The sequence below is a fragment of the Megalobrama amblycephala genome, linkage group LG4 (genome assembly GCF_018812025.1).
Source record: "Megalobrama amblycephala isolate DHTTF-2021 linkage group LG4, ASM1881202v1, whole genome shotgun sequence".
NCBI classification, from domain to species: Eukaryota; Metazoa; Chordata; class Actinopteri; order Cypriniformes; family Xenocyprididae; genus Megalobrama; species Megalobrama amblycephala.
Window position 1 is genome coordinate 2,550,806 of NC_063047.1, and position 21,889 is coordinate 2,572,694.

Below are 21,889 nucleotides of genomic sequence, written 5' to 3' on the forward strand. Positions count from 1 at the left end.
GATTTTCCCTTTCCTCCCCTTTCATTTAATTAGCCTGGTATTGCTTCTTTTTTTAAAATGCGTGAACAACAATTTCAAAACAGAAACAAAAAACAATGTCAGAGGTAAAGAGTAACGATACAAACATATAAAATACAACATCAACCAAACAAAAAGTAAATAAAAATAAAAATAAATTATTAGCGCCGCATGCGAAGTGACGTCATCTGTGCGCGCCAGCAGTCTGTGAGCCACATGAGCGAGCGGATGATGTAAACAACTGCAGCGCGAGACTCCTTTGCTGTCCGTCTTTCTTTATGAACGAGTTCAGCTCTTTTCGGTGAGTGAGACGGATTCACGGTGCTGCGCGTCTCCTGCGGATCATGCCCCACGACCCCGACCCTCCTCCGGCGAAGAGATTTAAGCCGGGCTCTCCCTTCTTCCGCCTGGATAAGAAGCCCGGCATGCTGCTGCCCAGAGCGGGACACGCGCCCGTCAGCGTGGACGCGCAGCGGAAACAACTGCCCATCTACCAGAGCAGGACACAGGTGATCAACCAACTCCGACAGCTGCACAATGCTGTGTTCATCGGTAAGACGTTATATATGTCTGTTATCTGAGCTGACAGAATTTACAACAAAGTAGAACACGGTAATACCTTGTTTTTGGAAGTGCACCGTGGTAATGCTATATGTTTTACATGTATTGTGACAATACACTACTTCTTGGACATGTACCATAGTAATACCATGCATTTTGGACACGTACCACGGTAATACCATGCATTTTGGTCACTTACCATGGTAATTTGTACACTTACCATGGTAATACCATGCATTTTGGACACGTACCATGGTAATACCATGCATTTTGGTCACTTACCATGGTAATTTGTACACGTACCATGGTAATACCATGCATTTTGGACACTTACCATGGTAATACCATGCATTTTGGTCACTTACCATGGTAATTTGTACACGTACCATGGTAATACCATGCATTTTGGACACGTACCATGGTAATTTGTACACGTACCACGGTAATACCATGCATTTTGGTCACTTACCATGGTAATTTGTACACGTACCATGGTAATTTGTACACGTACCATGGTAATACCATGCATTTTGGTTACTTACCATGGTCATTTGTACACGTACCATGGTAATACCATGCATTTTGGTCACTTACCATGGTAATACCATGCATTTTGGTCACTTACATGGTAATTTGTACACGTACCATGGTAATACCATGCATTTTGGTCACTTACCATGGTAATTTCTACACGTACCATGGTAATACCATGCATTTTGGTCAGTTACATGGTAATTTGTACACGTACCATGGAAATACCATGCATTTTGAACACATACCATGGTAATACCATGCACGTATCATGGTAATATCATGCATTTTGGACACGTAACATGGTAATTTCTACACATACCATGGAAATACCATGCATTTTGGTCACTTACCATGGTAATTTGTACACGTACCATGGTAATACCATGCATTTTGGACCCGTACCATGGTAATACCATGCATTTTGGTCACTTACCATGGTAATTTGTACACGTACCATGGTAATACCATGCATTTAGGACCCGTACCATGGTAATACCATGCATTTTGGTCACTTACCATGGTAATTTGTACACGTACCATGGTAATACCATGCATTTTGGACACATACCATGGTAATATCATGCATTTTGGACAGGTACCATGGTAATACCATGCATTTTGGAAAGGTACCATGGTAATACCATGCATTTTGGACACGTACCATGGTAATATCATGCATTTTGGTCACTTACCATGGTAATTTGTACACGTACCATGGTAATACCATGCATTTTGGAAAGGTACCATGGTAATACCATGCATTTTGGACACGTACCATGGTAATATCATGCATTTTGGTCACTTACATGGAAATTTGTACACGTACCATGGTAATACCATGCATTTTGGACACGTAACATGGTAATTTCATGCATTTTGGACACGTACCATGGTAATACCATGCATTTTGGTCACCTACAATGTCATTTGTACACGTGCCATGGTAATACCATGCATTTTGGACACGTAACATGGTAATTTCATGCATTTTGGACACGTACCATGGTAATACCATGCATTTTGGTCACTTACCATGGTCATTTGTACACGTGCCATGGTAATACCATGCATTTTGTACACGTAACATGGTCATTTCTACACATACCATGGTAATATCATGCATTTTGGACACGTAACATGGTAATTTCTACACATACCATGGTAATACCATGCATTTTGGACATTACCATACCATGCTTTTTGTATATGTACCATGGTAATACCTTGGTAATTCTAAGAAAGTTTGGACATGTACCATGGTAATACCATATATATTTGGACCATCATTTTCACACGTTTTAATCCAGCACAGAAGTACACAAACACTTTCCTGTTGCAGGTGAGACGGGCTCAGGTAAAACCACACAGATACCGCAGTACCTGTACGAGGCGGGCATCGGGCGGCAGGGCATCATCGCAATCACTCAGCCACGCCGGGTGGCTGCCGTATCGCTGGCGGGAAGAGTGGCCGAGGAAAAGAAAGTGCAGCTGGGAAAACTGGTGTGTTTTTCAATTAAAGATGAAATTAAAGTCCACATTCTCTGTTTGCATCATCCAAATTGAGTATGATTGTCATTAAACGATATATTATCAAATAATGACACTCTTGTCTTTTTAGAGCTGCTGTTTGATTCTGTCTGACTGTCTGCTCTTCGTTACGGTTGTTCCTCAGGTGGGCTACACGGTGCGCTTCGAAGACGTCACGTCGCCGGAGACCAAGCTGAAGTTCATGACCGACGGGATGTTGCTGCGAGAGGCTATCGGGGATCCGTTACTGCTGCGCTACACGGTGGTGATCCTGGACGAGGCTCACGAGCGCACCGTACACACTGACGTCCTGTTCGGCGTGGTGAAGGCCGCCCAGCGCAAACGCACCGAACAGAACAAAATACCTCTGAAGGTACGAGGGGGCGGAGCTATTAAGTTAGGGGCATGTCCTTTTGGGTGGGGCGTGTTTGTTTTGGTGGTTTCAAATATCAACAGTGTTTCTTAGAAATAGCTTACTGCTCCTTTAAGAGACGTTGTTCACCAGCTGTTTTATTGACATCTTTCTGCGGTTGAAACTCTGTCAGGTTGTGTGTTGATTCTCATGCTGTTCATCTGCAGGTTTTTGTGATGTCTGCCACCATGGACGTGGATCTGTTCTCTCAGTACTTCAATAAATCACCCGTTCTGTATCTGGAGGGCCGACAGCATCCCATTCAGATCTACTACACCAAACAGCCTCAGTCCGATTATCTGCAGGCAGCGCTGGTCTCCATATTTCAGATTCACCAGGTCAGTCCTCTCTCTCACACACACACACACACACACACACACACACACACACACACACACACACACACACAGATTCCAGTTTCAGAAGGCCAAATGACACCTGATCACGTCGAGTCTTTGATTTAGAAGAGGCCAATGAGTGTTTGTCTCTCATCTTCTTTTCACTGAACTTCTTGCGTTCACAGCAGGTTTTTTAGCTTCTTCAAATGGTTAGTGAGTGAAATACAGTTCTGGATTTCTGTTTTTAATTTGAAGTGAAAAAGGATATTTATTTTCTTTATATATGGTGCTTGTTTTCTTTAAAAAATAATACAACAATACTTTTTTTTTTTTAAATATATTTTCTTATTTTTGTTAAGAAATGACACTTAATTTCCTTAAAACATATTTATTTTCTTTAGAAAATAAAACAACTGCATTTATTTTCTAAAAATATTAAGAATAAAAAAATATTATAAAATTTTTTTTCTTAAAATTATACTTATTCTAAAAACATTACTTGTACTTATTTTCTTTAAAAAAGACACTTAAATGATAAAAAAAAATTAATTTAAAAAGACTTTTTTTTAAAAAATTATACTTATTTTTTTTTAAAAATGATGAAACGATATTAATTTTCTAAAGAAAACTATTCTTGTTTCTTAAAAAAAAAATTCTTTAATTGTCTTTAAAACATTATACTACTTCTTTTTAAAAAAATGATAAAACAATTATTTCCATTAAAAAATATACTTATTTTCTTTATCACATAATCCTTATTTTCTTTTTAAATAATGACAAAACAATTATACTTATTTCTTTAAAAAAAAAAAAAAAAATATATATATATATATATATTTTTTTTTTTTTTTCTTAAAACATGCTACTTATTTTCTTTAAAAAAGCTACTTAAATAGTAAAAAATTATACTTATTTTCTTTAAACAAATACATATTTTTCTTTACAAAATGATAAAACATTTATTTTACCTTTAAAAAATAATTATTTTATTTTTAATAATGATAAACAAATTTTCTTAAGAAAACTATACTTATTTCTTTACAAATAAAACTATTTATGTCTTTTTAAAAAATATACTTATTTTCTTAAAATTTAATCTTATTTTCTATTTTTTCTTTAAAAAATTATATTAATTATACCTATTTAAAATTATACTTATTTTCTTTAAGAAATTATTTTTATTTTCTTTTTAAATAATGAGAAAGCAATTTATTTTCTTAAGAAATTATACTTATTTCTTAAAAAATAAACAATATTTATTAGGGCTGTAACGATATGCGATATGAAACCGAAATCGCGATACGCAGGTCCACGAACCTGTATCGCGATGTGAGAAGGCAGAATCGCGACACACCCCTTCCAACTCCCAGAGTTATCCTTCCTGTCCAGATCCAATGCTACCACATTTTTAAATTACTATAAGTATTAGGGGTGTAACGATTTATCGTAGATGGTGTGTCTCAATCAGCTCTCTAGTTCAGTAAGTGTTTCGGGCACACATTGAATCTTGCAAGCAGGTTTAAACGTTTCTCATGTCAGTCTCTTGCATGGTCGCGTGAGAAAAGTCGTGGCTTTCTTTCACCGCAGTGCACAGCACCAGCTGTGCTCACAGAAAAGCAAAAGACGCTTGCGATGCTTTGCTTTAAGAAGTTCTGTGGGGCCGTTCACATATTGCGTCTTTTCCGCGTGCAAGTCAGTTATTATTTTCAAATGTAGCCGCGCGGCAGGCGCGCTCATAATGGGATCAACGCGGTCGCGACGCGCATGCAATTCTCAACTTCTCAGAATGCCGCAAGCGCACCGCAGGTCGTGTGACAAGAATCAACCGATCAGCTATGGCCTTTCCGTAACAAAACATCAAAAGCTCAGCCGAACAGCTGATCATAGCTGTTCATGGTAGTTTTTATATCTTATCTCCATCAATATATCTCGTCGTAAAACTAATGCAAGGGCTAGAAATCATTTATCCTTTGCAGAAACATCCTGATCCTCTTGGAGAGCTCAGTTCATGGTTGCATAGCAACGACCGACGCCACGGGAGCGCAAGCGCTTTGGAAAGGAGAAGCGGTGCGGCCGCGCCTTCAACGCGTTTTTAGACGCGACATGTGAACGGCCCCTATTCATAATTCTAAGTTCATGTTAAATTTAACATTTTTTTTCAGTGACAGACAGCCCTATTCAACTGTTAATTTGAATACAGAAGGTTTTTATTAAAATTTTATATTTATTTATTTTATTGAAATGTGATCTTGTATGTACAACAAGGAAAATTATTGAAATTTGTTCATGTTTTTTTAATAAATCTTGTTTGAATTTCAGTTTCATTTTGTTCAAAATATCGTGATACGTATCGTATCGTGAACTCCGTATCGAGATACGTATCGTATCGTGACCTGAGCGTATCGTTACACCCCTAATATTTATGTCTTTTAAAAATGATACTTTTTCTTTAAAATTTTCTTTAACAAATATGTTCATTTTCTTAAAACATGCTACTTATTTCCTTTAAAAATCTATTCTCGTTTTCCTAAAGGAAGCTCCTCCATCCCATGATATCCTGGTGTTTATGACGGGGCAGGAGGAGATTGAAGCGCTGGCGCGCACCTGTCGAGACATATCGAAGCACCTGCCTGAGACCTGCGCACCGATGACGGTCGTCCCCCTGTACGCCTCGCTGCCGCCCACCCAACAGCTCAGGGTCTTTCATCCCGCGCCCAAGGTCACGACAGTAATGGACACCACATGACCACACATGTGATGCTGAACGTGCACTTTCACTCACACTCCCTTCTGTGCGTTACAGGGATCCAGGAAAGTGATTCTCTCCACAAACATCGCGGAAACATCCATCACCATCTCCGGCATCAAATACGTCATTGACACGGGGATGGTGAAAGCCAAACGCTACAATCCAGGTGAGACTCTGGAAGGCCAAGGCAGTCCTGCTGGTTTGTGTGTTCAGGAGTGATGCTGATGTGTGTTTGTGTGAATCAGAGAGCGGTCTGGAGGTGTTGGCGGTGCAGCGGGTGTCTAAAGCCCAGGCGTGGCAGCGGGCCGGTCGAGCCGGGAGAGAAGACGCGGGTCTGTGTTACCGTCTCTACACTGAAGAGGAGTTTGACAATCTCGCCAACATGACCGTACCCGAGATACAGAGGTACTGTCATCACATTCTTACAGCTGGAAATGTGTTGTGGTGATATAAAAGACAATATGTGACAATATTTCTTGCTGTTCACACAGAACATGTTGTTGCTTTTCATCTGCTTATTTCTGTACCATGGTACATAGGTTGAAGCCTTTGGCTACTGTGTTGAATTTCCCTGTTTTTCATCATCTTGACTGTCAGAATCAACAATGCTTGTTTTCTTAAATTATACTTATTTTTCTAAAAAATCTATACTTTTTTTTCTTTAAAAATAATACATATTTTCTTTTAAAAAAAGATAAAATTTTTTTAGAAAAATTATATTTATTTTCTTTAAAAAGATATATTTTTTTAAATGATATTTATTTTTCCTAAAAATACTACACTCATTTATAAATATTTATTTATATATATTATTTTTTTTTTTTGATATTTATATTCTTAAACTATATTTATTTTTTTCAAAAAAATCTATACTTTTTTTTTTTAAATGAAATGCTTATTTTCTTAAATTATGCTTATTTTCTAAAAAAGATGCTCTTTTCTTTAATTATACAATTTTTACAATATATATATATATATATATATATATATATATATATATATATATATATATATATATATATATATATATATATATATATATATATATAAGATGCTTATTTTCTTATATGATATATATATATATTTATTTATTTTTTTTTATTTTTTTTTTTTTATTATACTTATTTTCTTTAAAAAATGTTTTTCTTAAATGAAACTAAAAATATTACTCTTATTTATTATAATGATACTTTCTTAAATGATACTTATTTTTCTAAAACAAATCTGTACTTATTTATTTTTTAAAAATGACACTTAATTTTTAGAAGAATTATACTTATTTTCTTTAAAATAGATGCTTATTTTCTTAAATGATACTTTTTTCCTCTAAAAAATACTACACTAAATATATATTTATACATTTTAAAATGATACTTATTTTCTAAGATGATACTTATTTTCCTAAAAAAAAAATACTTATTTTTAAAAAATGAAATGATGCTTATTTTCTTAAATTATACTTATTTTCTAAACATTATGCTTTTCTTTAATTATTCAAATTTTCTTAGAAAGGTATAATTATTTTTGTAAAAACAAATACTAATTTTCTTAAATGAAACTTATTTTCCTAAAAAATACTACTTACTTTTTTAAATATTTTTTTTTCTTAAGTGATACTTATTTTTCTAAAAAAAAAAAAAATAAATCTGTTCTTATTTATTTTTTAAAAAATGACACTTATTTTTTTAGAATTACACTTATTTTCCTTAAAAATAATACTTTTTTTAAAAAATTTATGTTTTCTTATTTTCTTAAATGATATTTTTCCTAAAAAATAATACACTTACTTATAAATATAAATTTATATTCATTATTTTTAAATGATATTTATTTTCTAACAATAAGTATAATTGTTTCATGTTTTTTTTAATTATACAAATATTCCTAAAATACCTAAAATAAGCTATACATACTTTTTTTTTAAAGATACTTGTTTTCTTTAAAAAAAGATGCTTATTTTCTTATATGATTCTTAAAAAAAACAAGCAAACAAAAACAAACAATTATTTTTGTAAAAATTATACTTTTTTCTTTCAAATCAATACTTATTTTCTTTAAAAATGCTTATTTTCTTAAAGATACTATTTACAAAAAAGATTTATTTTCTTTTAAAAAAACAAAACTGTCTTAAGATGATGTCAAATGAAAACCAGCTCATCTTGTAAAATGTGTGTAGAGACGCCTGCATTCAGTTACTTTCTAGTGCATCTGCGTTTGAATGCAGGCACGTGTCCAGTGTGAACGGCCCCTTGGATGCACACTAAAACAAGTTCTATAAAGCTGTCCTTTTCTGTATTCTCTCTGTTCATCAATGATTTTAATGACTCTGTAGGTGTAATCTGGCCAGTGTCATCCTGCAGCTGCTCGCTCTGGGAGTTCCTGATGTTCTCAACTTTGACTACATGTCTAAACCATCACCAGGTCTGACACGCTATCATTATAACATACACTGCAAAAAGGATATATAAACATTCTTAAATCAAGATGCATTTACTTGACAGCCAAAATTACTTCAGATGTTAAGTCTTGTTTTCTGAAAAATGTATCAAAATTAGATAAAAAAGAAAAAAAATCAAAAAAATCCATTTGAATTTTTTTTTTTTTTTACTCACAATGACCTTCACCAGGTTGTTGCTTTTATAAAACAGTGACAAAAACACAAAAAAGGATGCAAATTTTCAATAATTAATAGTTATGCTCATTAACAATGATGATAATCACAATGAACAATTATTTTTCAATAGTTGCTTCAACGATACGATCAGCTTTCATATGCAGTTTTGCATGTTAAAGATAATGTTTCCCATGCATCATGTGAGCAGAGTCGATGCGGACGGCCGTGGAGCAGCTCAGTATCCTTGGGGCCGTCGACAGAAAAGATGACCAGGTGTCTCTAACGCCCCTGGGCAAGAAAATGGCCTGTTTCCCTCTAGAGCCTCGCTTCTCTAAAGTAAGAAACATTTTGTGTTTTTGTCTTTTATTATTGTTATTATCACTTGAAAGGGGCTGTATGTAGAATTCAGAAACTCTTGTTATTAGTGACACCGGTGGCCGTTAAGAGAACTGCAGCCAGTGACACACGTAACACACAAGAGACTGTATGTGATTCTTCTTCGCTTAGAAGTAAAAAGAAGCTGGAAATACCTGACTCCTTTGGCCAAATGTTTAAAAAACTAAAAAACTTTAGAATGTACAAACATGTTTACAGACAAAAAAAAAAATGCATTTCAAGTAACAAAAAAACTCTTCTCTATGGTTGTAGTTTTAGTCTAAGCGTGTTCTCCGTGTCCGTAGACTCTCCTGATCTCCCCTGAGTTCTGCTGCTCTGAGGAGGTTCTGACCATCATCTCGCTCCTCTCCGTCGACTCTGTCCTCTACAACCCTCCCGCTCGCAGAGACGACGTCCTCGCCGCCCGCAAGAAGTTCATCTCCAGTGAGGGCGACCACATGACGCTCCTCAACATCTACAGGGCCTATAAGAAAGTCAGCGGTAACAAGGTACAGAAATGAAAGCTGGTGATGCAAGTACAGATGAATCCATCGCTTATGTTCCTCATTTGTTAGAAAGAAATGCAATGCATTAAAGGATTAGTTCACTTCAGAATTAAAATGTCCTGATAATTTCCTCACCCCCATGTCATCCAAGATGTTCATGTCTTTCTTTCTTCAGTCGAAAAGAAATGAAGGTTTTTAAGGAAAACATTTCAGGATTTTTCTCCATATAGTGGACTTCACTGGGGTTAAACGGGTTGAAGGTCCAAATTTCAGTGCAGTTTCAAAGAGCTCTACATGATCCCAGATGAGGAATAAGAGTCTTATCTAGAGAAACCATCGGCCATATTCTAAAAAAAAAAAAAATAATATACTTTTTAACCACAAATGCTCATCTTTCACTGCTCTGTGATGCTCCACGCATTACATAATCATGTTGGAAAGGTCAGAGCAGTGCAAGATTTGTGGTTAAAAAGTATGTAATTTTTTTTTTAGAAAATGGCCGATGGTTTCTCTAGATAAGACTCTTAAGGCCTGTTCACACCGGGACGTTTAACGCCTCGTGACTAAACAAAGGGCGCCAATGTGAGCGTGCACACGACGCGAAAAACGCGAGGCATAAAAGCGTCATTTTTAAAAAAACTCCTCGGGTTCGTTTTTTTTGTTTGACGCGCCGCATTAAAAACTGGCCGACCAATGAGAGTGGTGCTTTTGTTCACATGTCTGGAGCTGCTGAAGTTACAGTAAAACACGACTTGGTGGCGCTCAAGCGCAAAACAGTCTTGCCGAGCACACAAGACGACGAAGAGAAAGTAAGTAGACGAGGAAGACCCCTACAAACTATCCCTGCGTCTCAAACAGCTCCCTAGCTTCCTAGGTCATGTATCAGTATACGAATGTGATATGAATATATATGAATGTGGCCGACTCCCTGATCAGTGCCCTGACTAGTGAACTAGGGAGCTGATTGAGACACACGCTATGGGTGCTCTGCCAGTTGTTGGCCACACCAATAGATGTGTATTATTTCTGTATTTTTACTGTTTTTTTTTTTTTTCTTTTACATTCAAGAAATATAGTTGAAAATGTCTATTTCATAAATGTTTATTTGCACTACTGTTTCTGACTACCATCTCTCATATATGCCATTTAATATCTGCATTTTTATCTTCTTTAACTTTATTAATATAAATATGTTTATTTACACTACCGTTAAAGCACAAGCGCCACATACTGTCCGGGAGTGAATTTGCACATTCACTCTGCACATCGGCAGTGAAAATCGCTTGGGTGTGAACACAAAAAACGTCTCGAAAAACGCTGGCGATAAACGCGTGCGATATTCGTCCCGGTGTGTACAGGCCTTTATTCCTCGTCTGGGATCATGTAGAGCTCTTTGAAGCTGCACTGAAACTGACATTTGGACCTTCAACCTGTTGAACCCCAGTGAAGTCCACTATATGGAGAAAAATCCTGAAATGTTTTCCTTAAAAACCTTCATTTCTTTTCGACTGAAGAAAGAAAGACATGAACATCTTGGATGACATGGAGGTGAGTAAATTATCAGCAAATTTTATTTGAAAGTGAACTAATCCTTTAAGATCAATGTAATCTTACAAACTCAAGACATAATAATAATAATAATAATAATAGCTAAATTTACAAAAATTATCACGTTCATACATTTATATACACTTTAATTCTTGAAAAAATGAGTTTCTTAATGAAATGCATTGCATTTGCTGCTCTATCTCCGCTTCAGGAAATATCTTTATGTTGTGTTTATTTTCATGCTTTACAACAGGAATGGTGTCGAGAGAACTTTGTGAACAGCAGGAACATGGGGCTGGTGTTGGAGGTTCGTGCGCAGCTGAGAGACATCTGCATCAAGGTTAGAGATATGAGAAATCAATATTTCCTTGTTCTTTTGTCATATAAGAGGCCTTTGTACCATTAAAACATCCTGCAAGTCTCATATCGCGGCATCACATGGGCAAATACATTTACCAGAGTAAAACTTTGAGACATTGTCGTTCAGAAACGTCCAGTTTCATTCTAAAAGTTGTAACTTCTTCCTGAGTCTCTCCATCAGTGTCGACTCCGGTTTGAACAATGTAAGGCTGAACACCGTTACTGACAATCCTCATTTTGGCTGCGTGAGATTCTCCAGCTTTGCTGTTGTTGAGCTGTTAAAGCTCCGCCCTCTTCTGGAAAGGGGGCGGGAGCAGCAGCTCATTTGCATTTAAAGTGCAATCCTAACACTTCACTTGTCTATTAGACTTCGATTTGAAGTGCACGAGAGTAAATCTGACATTTGTTCGTTTGTACAAACTGATGGATTTGTGTCCCCGTGATCTTATCTTTCTTCAGATGAACATGAAGCTGGATTCGTCTCTGTCTGACCTGGTGAACGTCCGGCGCTGTCTGGCTCACGGTTTGTTCATGAGCGCTGCAGAACTGCAGCTGGACGGCAGCTACGTGGCTCTGGACACCCATCAGACTGTGTCCATCCATCCCTCCTCCGTCCTGTTCCAGGCCAAACCGGCCTACGTGGTCTTCAACGAGCTCCTGCACACGACGCGCTGCTACATGAGGGATCTGTGCCTGATAGATGCTGACTGGCTGCATGAAGTCGCGCCGGAGTATTTCCGCCGCAAGCTGCGCGCAACAAAGAGTTAACGCTCGAAATGCTGCAGCTTCACCAAACATTTTCCCAAAAGCATCGTGAGCCCAGAAGACCATTGCCACCAATGTTCTCCACGACCAAATTAGCTCACGATGCCTCTGGAAAACGCAGCCCAGTTCATTGTTCCTGAAGACTGCATGGTAGTAAGCGTTTTTTCACAATATGCATTTCGTTAATACACGCCAACTCAGTACTTTTTGAACTGCTATGCTGATATGCAACACTTTAGGTAGTTTTGCCAAAGAGTTCGAGTAACTGAGTGCTTTGTTAACCGAAATTTTTCTAGAAGTGAATGAGTCCTTTATACTTGCTCTAAATCTAAAGATGTCACGCCTGTTTGTACAGCTCCTTTTACAAACTGCTGAAGCGCTCTGATTGTTTAAAAATTCAGGTTTGCTTCATCTGGAATGTTTGCATGTGTCTTTTGTTTGAGTCCATGCATTAGTCATGGTCACACAACTTGAATTTAGATCAGTAAATATTCATTTAAAGGTTTAAAGAAAGAAAGAAAGAAAAACACATATTTGGGAGTGAAGCTGGAGATCGATTGACGATCAGCATTGTAATGTCCATATTTCACCTTAAAATTCAGAAGTGAGAATTTTATTTTGCAAAAAGAAAATTAAGCTAATTTTAGGCTGCGTTATTATAGTTAATTAAAACTAAAACCATAAAAAAATGTTAATTGTAATAAAATTAGTATTAACTAAATTCAAATAAAAAAACTTAAACTTATTTTATTTCAACATTTCCCATTTTCATTTAGTTTACCTTGTTTACATTTAGTACTAAAACTGAAATAAAAATTAATTAAAATCTATAGTCATATTTAAAAAAGAAACATAAAAATGACAAAAAAACAAAACAAAATTACTAAAACTTTAACTAAAATTAAAGTGAAACCAGAAAACATAACAATTAGTGCTGTCAAATGATTGATTGCGATTAATTGCATCCAAAATAAAAGTTTGTTTACATAATATGTGTGTGTACTGTGTATATTTATGTATATATGAATACACACACATGCATGTATATATTTAACAAAAATTTATTATATATAAATATTTTATATATAAGTATAATATAAATGACACAGTACACACGCATATATTATGTAAACAACCTTTATTTTGGATGCAATTAATCACGACTAATCATTTGACAGCACTAATAAAAATTCAAACAAATATTCAAAATATTAATAAAAATTATAATAGCAGCTCAGTGACACTGTTAAAAAAAAGGATCATTATGAATTGTCATATTGTGACATTTTCATGACAGCTAAACAATTTACCTCCAGATTCTGATTATTGTAAAGCAAAAAAATGTAATAGTACTTTATCATTTAAATATATAATAAAATGATGTGTGTGTGTGTGTGTGTGTGTGTGTGTATATATATATATATATATATATATATATATATATATATATATATATATATATATATATATATATATATATATATATGTGTGTGTGTGTGTGTGTGCTGATATTTTGTTTAGCTAGAACTGAATGCAAAAATCAATTAATATTAGAATTAACATAAAACCTGAAATAGTTCAGTTTTGTTCTATAAATGCAGAATGTTGCTGTTCTATGTTCCAGTGCCAATTTTAGATCCAGTTCTGGATCAAATAGAATTCAGATCTAGAAACATTCGATTTACAGTATATTACCCATATTAATGTAATGCATGCCACTTTGTAATATAAGGGAATTAAAGCATATCACATTACTTCATTGCTTCACTTTGCAAATCATATCACACTCATATGTATTCTTAGATGTATATGACAATGTATGTATGCTGTGCATGAAATCAGATGGATAAAATGTGATCACTCAGGTTTTTATGGTACACACATGATGTACCAGTGCACATGTTCAGTATTAGTATCAAGATTTCTTCTTCAGACTTTCCATAACAGCATGGGCAGAGAAAACTTTCCAACTTTTGTTTGTGAATGCAACAGATTTCCACGATCTTACTGATAAAAAAGGAATTTAGAAGAAATGTTTTATCTCATCTTTCTTGAATTCTTCTGAAGATTAATGAAAAATTAATTGTTTATGCTTTCGCGTGTGTATTTTTAATTAGATAAATTCATGCTCTATCAAATCCCTGCCACTTTGTTTATACATTGTAAGATTTCAACTAAGAAAAGCAAGTGAATAATATATGTCATGATTTTCAAACAGGATCATGGTCATGTGAATGTTATTTAAACACTTGAAAATATAGGTCACAGGTCTCACGGTTTGGATGGGTAGAGATAAATAATGAACTATTTTTAGTTATGCCTGTCCTAGAAGTCACAGAGCTCAAAGTGCAGTCGTCGATATCAGGTTAAACGGATCTTCTCTGTGATATTAGATGTAGCTCCAGTAAAATTGCAGTTGTGAGGCGATTCCCCACATTAAAGGTACAATATGTAACTTTTTTTTTTTTTTTTTTTCAAAAATGAAGACATCATCGATCTTTTCTTCGAAAACGTGTTTTTGTTGTACCCTGATTCACGATGGTAAGCCTATTATAAGCATTTATATTTTAGACCTGTCGGGATGGTTTTCGCGGGGAATTTCATACATACGTCACTCGCCCGTGCCAGTCTCGTCATATCAGTAAATAGAGAGAAGTTGCTCCGGCTGCGTTGACGCGTGTCTGAGATAAAGAATATACACTAACAAGAAGCGACACTCTATAGAACGTTCCATTGCAGCACCGGCGCCCAGCAGCAGCCCTGCGTTTCCGCCATTCTGGGGTGAAAGCGAGTCGCAGTCCACTAGTTTCTATGGCAACATCAGCTGCTTTGTTAAAACAAAACGTACATTAAAGCTGAAATCCAACCTGAATGATGACAACAAAGAATAAATACTATCTCTAGTCATCATCAAATCCTGTTTTACAGTTTATTTTACACACTTTGTGTTTAAGTCTTCCACTTCTTTCACAAAACCTTTGCTCTCTAGAAACCCAGTCAGTTTGGGTTAAAATTCTTTTAAAAGGCTTATAAACACTGAATTAATACCAACATATGAAATTAAATTAAGGACATGCATCAGAAAAATTGGGAATGTTGGACAATTAATATGTATAACAGCTTGATTTTGCAGTGTTGTCTAATGTCCATTAAAGCAAAAGTGTCCAAAAGTGTGAATTATGCAATAACGGACACAGCAATGCATCATGTATTATAAGATTATTATGTTTGTTGCGTGATCCATTAAAACGTACAATATTTCAATTCATTACTATTACTCCACTAGGTCTGAAATATATTGTTCGCTGCAAACATGATGATCTTAAATGTATTAATTATTAATTTACTATTAATAAATGTGTAAAGTTGCATAAAATGGAAATACTCAAAGTAGGCTAACTACGTTACCTCAGATGGATGAATGGTTGGATTCCACAACTGGTAATAAAACATATATAAGACAACACAACATTTACTGTAGGAGCCATACAATTTACTGATGACTTAATTTTAAAAAACTGTTCTACTGCGCTTCTGATTTGGCAGTGAAATTCACCGATTTTGGGTGCGTAAGATGTGAGGGATTCAATGGTCCAGTTAGTATTTTCACCCCGTAATGGCGGCCGCGCTACCGGAGCGCCATCTAGTGGCTGTTACCCAAAAAATATCAAAGTGTCGCCTCTTGGGTTCTACTCTTTGTCTGAAGTTAGTTGCAGAGCCTAAGCGCAACAAAAATATATTATTCCGCAAAATGTATGCAATCTTGTTTTTAACCGCTAGAGGGCCAAAAGTTAAATACCTTTATCTGATAATCATATTCGTTCACCTTCCCATATTATCACATAAAGATGTGAATAAGATACATACAGTAAGTATTTAGACAAACAAGGCACACAAATATGCATTAGATTATTTAATAGCCTACAAAATGATTTTGGGAATATCTCTTTTGTTATAATGACAGTTGTGAGGCTTACATTAACAAAACCTGAATTTCTTGTTATATATATATATTTACGTTTGACACATTTTATTTTCTTTCAAACTTTGGAAATCCCCAAAAATTTCAGCTAAGTTTAAAGTGAATATTCAGATGCACAAAAGATAAACAAAACAACACCACATAAGAGAATTGTGCAAATTTATTTAAACTCTTCAGTTACAGAAGTTCTCTTGTGTCTTTAAGAACACATAATGTCCTTCAGCTGAAGACATTTTATCTCTAAAGTCAGTGAACGTTTAAGACGTGACACCCAACACCCAAAACACATACACAAGCTATTCATGTCAAAACTGCTGCGGCAGACACCAGCGTATCACGTGACAGCAGCAGAATGTGGAACAGATGCGCATGCGCGCGCCTCGAGCTGAATGAGATCAACATTCAGTAGGTCGGGAAAAAGGCAGAACAGACATTTGGACCACGATCCGGTTTCACTCATCCATCTCCAGTATGTGCGGCCTGATTCTGTGAAGCACAAAAAAAATGCATGAGGAATATTCGCAAAAAAATAAAAATATGCCTAAAATATGGGTGCATGTTATGAAAATTTGATCCCTGGTGGTTACATAAAGTGGGAGTTGGTGCGCAAAGAGGGCGGAAGACTTGCCTGGACATGTCTCTCAGCAAGTGTGCATTAAAACACATCTGATCATACTGACCTCGATCCGTGTTCCTCAGGAGGACGAGCTCTTGGTTCTCCTGCGTTTAATCTCACTGTTTTGCAGTTTTCCTGCTATTTTTCTCTCGTGCCCAGCTGGACAATGGCGATTAGTGTTCAGTCCGATCTCCTTCTTACTTCTGCCTTTCCCTCCAGCATGGCAGGGATATTCCTCCAGGTTATAATAGTCATATTGATCATAATGCGCTTCTTCAAATGACACTAATCTATCGATGTCGGCGGCCATGTTAGAGTATAGACACTTGCTGCACGAGCTCTTCCCTTCGCTTCTCTTCTGTGAGTAAACAAAGCTGATGTCACACAGTTTTCTGAAACGCGAAAGTCACGTGGGTATTAGAGCTCGTCGGTGATTGGCTGCATTTCTTGGCTGGACGCTGGGCCGTTTTTAGCCGTGCATCCATGCAAAAACAAAGCTCACTTCCGCATTTTCCTTTTTTATTCACAGAAGTACTATTGCTGTTTGTTACTTCTCATTACCCATCTGTTTTTTAATAAGTGTTCTAATCTTATTTGCGATTGCATTTTATACCTGAAACAAACAAAAAGAATACATAAAGATGGTTCCTCAAACCGTTTGCATGCACATTTACAAATCTTCAGTTAAAATAATATTGATTCATTCGACTGCAGGGTCATAATTAGTAATACAATACCATGCATTATAGTAATACCATGTTTTTTGGACATGCATCATAGTAATACTACGTTTTTGGACATGCACTGTGATAATACCATGTTTTTGGACGTGCATCATAGTAATACCATGTTTTTTGTACATGTATCATAGTAATACCATGTTTTTGGACATGCATCATAGTAATACCACATTTTTGGACATGCACTATGATAATACCATGTTTTTGTACATGCATCATAGTAATACCATGTTTTTGGACATGCATCATCGTAATACCATGTTTTTTGTACATGCATCATAGTAATACCATGTTTTTGGACATGCATCATAGTAATACCATGTTTTTTGGACATGGATCATAGTAATACCATGTTTTTGGACATGCATCATAGTAATACCACATTTTTGGACATGCACTATGATAATACCATGTTTTTGTATATGCATCATAGTAATACCATGTTTTTGGACATGCATCATCGTAATACCATGTTTTTTGGACGTGGATCATAGTAATACCATGTTTTTTGTATATGTATCATAGTAATACCATGTTTTTGTACATGCATCATAGTAATACCACATTTTTGGACATGCACTATGATAATACCATGTTTTTTGTACATGCATCATAGTAATACCATGTTTTTGTACATGCATCATAGTAATACCACATTTTTGGACATGCACTATGATAATACCATGTTTTTGTACATGCATCATAGTAATACCATGTTTTTGGACATGCATCATCGTAATACCTTGTTTTTTGGACGTGGATCATAGTAATACCATGTTTTTTGTACATGTATCATAGTAATACCACATTTTTGGACATGCACCATGATAATACCACGTTTTTGGACATGCACTATGATAATACCATGTTTTTGTACATGCATCATAGTAATACCATGTTTTTGGACATGCATCATAGTAATACCACATTTTTGGACATGCACCATGATAATACCAGGTTTTTGGACATGCACCATGATAATACCACGTTTTTGGACATGCACTATGATAATACCATGTTTTTGTACATGCATCATAGTAATACCATGTTTTTGGACATGCATCATAGTAATACCACATTTTTGGACATGCACCATGATAATACCACGTTTTTGGACATGCACTATGATAATACCATGTTTTTGGACATGCATCATAGTAATACCATGTTTTTGGACATGCATCATAGTAATACCACATTTTTGGACATGCACCATGATAATACCACGTTTTTGGACATGCACCATGATAATACCACGTTTTTGGACATGCACTATGATAATACCATGTTTTTGTACATGCATCATAGTACTACCATGTTTTTGTACATGCATCATAGTACTACCATGTTTTTGTACATGCATCATAGTAATACCACTTTTTTTAACACCAAATGCATCCATGCAAAAACAAAGCTCACTTCCGCATTTTCCTTTTTTTATTCACAGAAGTACTATTGCTGTTTGTTACTTCTCATTACCCATCTGTTTTTAATAAGTATTCTAATCTTATTTGCGATTGCATTTTATACCTAAAACAAAAAGAATACATATGGATACATAAAGATGGTTCCCCAAACCGTTTGCATGCACGTTTACAATTCTTCACTTAAAATAATATTGATTCATTCGACTGCAGGGTCATAATTAGTAATACAATACCATGATTTTGGACATGCATCATAGTAATACCATGTTTTTGTAAATGCATCATAGTAATACCATGTTTTTTGGACATGCATCATCATAATACCATGTTTTTTTGTACATGCGTCATAGTAATACCACGTTGTTTTTTAACACAAAATGTTTTGCATTCTTGGTTGAAGACAGGGAACTTTTAGAGAACCAAAGCAGTGCAATATATATAAACTGCAAGCATGTGCTGCAGCAGAAAGAAGCCACAGTGTGGCAGTGTTGCTTCACTACATGGTGTAACATTATTAAAGGGTTAGTTCACCCAAAAATGAAAATAATGTATTTAATTACTCACCCTTATGTCGTTCTACACCCGTAAGACCTTCGTTCATCTTCAGAACACAAATTAAGATATTTTTGATGAAATCCGATGGCTCAGTGAGGCCTCCATAGACAGCAATGCCATTCAAACTCACAAGGTCCATAAAGGTACTAAAAACATATTTAAAACAGTTCATGTGAGTTCAGTGGTTCTATCTTAATATTATAAAGCGATAAGAATACTTTTTGTGTGCCAAAAAAACTTACAACAATATCTATATGGGCCAAGTTCAAAACACTGCTTCGGAGCTTTATGAATCGAATCAGTGAATCGGAGTGCCAAAGTCAGGTGATTTCAGCAGTTTAGCCATTTAATAGGAGATCCGAATCACTAATTCAATACAAAAGATTCATAAAGCTCAGAAGCAGTGTTTTGAAATCGGTCCACATAGATAATGTTGAAAATTCGTTATTTTTATTTTTTGTTTGTTTGTTTTTGGTGCACAAAAAGTATTCTTATCACTTTATAATATTAAGATAGAATCACTGAACTGAACTCACACGAACTGTTTCAATGTTTGTATGGATCTTGAGAGGTGCAGTAACATTGCTGGCCTCACTGAGCCATCGGATTTAATAAACAATATATTAATTTGTGTTCTGAAGAACACTTTAATGCCAACATGTCATTATGTTGGCTTGACAAAGCTGAGATACTGATCTACTATTTGAGCTTCTTATTCTTCTTCTGAGACTAAATTTTAAACCATATCTACCTAGAGACCCACCAGACCTTCAGACTGTTCTCACTCTGGTTGCTGTATCTTTTCTAACTGATCCGTCTTACGATTTTTGTTAAACGGATTATCAAAACTATGAAAAGTCCAGTAAACTTTCATTGAGGGGGTCAAGACTTTTGCACAATAAGACTTACACAGGATTTAAGCTGTCTATCACTAGCAAAGCTTATGCTGCCTTCACGTGCTATAGGCAGTTTGATAATTTCCACTTCTGAAGTCGTGATTACGAGCTTATCGCATTCAAGTTTCGACATGAGAGGGCGTTCATGAGCAATATTTTACCTAGGAAACTTGTACTTACAATAACTCCAAGAGCTTGTGAAGCCGGCATTGATGACCATCCTTGGACAACATGCTAGTAACATGCTACTCGTATTAGGAACATGCTAATTCATGCAAGCAATGTGCTAATTATGCTAACAATAGGCTAGCAACATGTAAAAACATGCTAAAAATGTGTTAAACCATGCTAATGTGTTAAATCTTAGGTACGTCCCAATTCACGTACTTATGCACTATTCTATGATGTTTTTAAGTAGCTACAAATAGTGCGAGTAGTGCATTCACACAGAAAATTCCAAAAAGAAAAAGTGCACTTTAAATACCCGGATGATGCACTAAATTAACGGAAAAAACGAAGTGTGGAATGTTGGACACTTCATGCACTCACTGTCGCAGCTTTAATTACGTAGCGGAGGGGGAGGGGGGATCAGGCTCCATTGTTAAATGAAAAAATAACCTTATACAATTCACGCACTACATGAATGAGTACATAGTGCATAAGTACATAGTGTATAAGTGCATAGTGTATAGTGCGTCATTTGGGACGCAACTCATGTTAGAAACATGCTAGCAATGTTATAATTAATGCTATTAATATGCCAATCCAAACTAGCAACGTATTAAATCATGTTAGCAAAAAATGTTAAATCGTGTCAGCATCATGCTAGCAACATGTTAACTTATGCTAGCATCATGCTAGCAACATGCTAATCATGTAACATGTTAAAGGGTTAGTTCACCCAAAAGTGAAAATAATGTCATTTATTACTCACCCTCATGCCGTTCCACTCCCATAAGACCTTCATTCATCTTCGGAACGCAAATTAAGATATTTTTGATGAAATCCGATGGCTCAGTGAGGCCTGCATAGCCAGCAATGACATTTCCTCTCTCAAGATCCATTAATGTACTAAAAACATATTTAAATCAGTTCATGTGAGTACAGTGGTTCAATATTAATATTATAAAGCCACGAGAATATTTTTGGTGCGCCAAAAAAACAAAATATGACTTATTTAGTGATGGCTGATTTCAAAACACTGCTTCAGGAAGCTTCGGAGCGTTATGAATCAGTGTGTCGAATCATGATTTGGAGTGCCAAAGTCACGTGATTTCTGGTATTTTGACACATTATCCGAATCATGATCCGACACAAAAGATTCATAACGCTCCGAAGCTTCATGAAGCAGTGTTTTGAAATAGGC

The 21,889-nt window shown here is 35.6% G+C and overlaps 1 protein-coding gene across 1 annotated transcript; it reads left to right on the forward strand.

The window, feature by feature from the left end:
- The first annotated feature begins 219 nt into the window (after positions 1–219).
- dhx33 (DEAH (Asp-Glu-Ala-His) box polypeptide 33) lies at positions 220–12,725 on the forward strand. The gene is made up of 12 exons (XM_048186797.1): positions 220–570; positions 2,453–2,613; positions 2,786–3,013; positions 3,220–3,390; positions 5,924–6,109; positions 6,194–6,305; positions 6,385–6,544; positions 8,472–8,560; positions 8,962–9,089; positions 9,434–9,637; positions 11,436–11,522; positions 12,002–12,725. Exons 1-12 carry the CDS (start codon positions 363–365, stop codon positions 12,308–12,310), a joined length of 2,043 nt encoding a protein of 680 aa, XP_048042754.1. The 5' UTR covers positions 220–362; the 3' UTR covers positions 12,311–12,725.
- The last annotated feature ends 9,164 nt before the right edge of the window (positions 12,726–21,889 follow it).

What these genes read in the sequence shown, in the direction of transcription:
- dhx33 (XM_048186797.1), top strand. Translation starts at nt 363, where the DNA reads ATGCCCCACGACCCCGACCCTCCTCCGGCGAAGAGATTTAAGCCGGGC. An exon ending in GCACAATGCTGTGTTCATCG is followed by an intron (nt 571 to 2,452) that starts GTAAGACGTTAT and finishes TTCCTGTTGCAG; the next exon opens with GTGAGACGGGCTCAGGTAAA. An exon ending in AAGTGCAGCTGGGAAAACTG is followed by an intron (nt 2,614 to 2,785) that starts GTGTGTTTTTCA and finishes GTTGTTCCTCAG; the next exon opens with GTGGGCTACACGGTGCGCTT.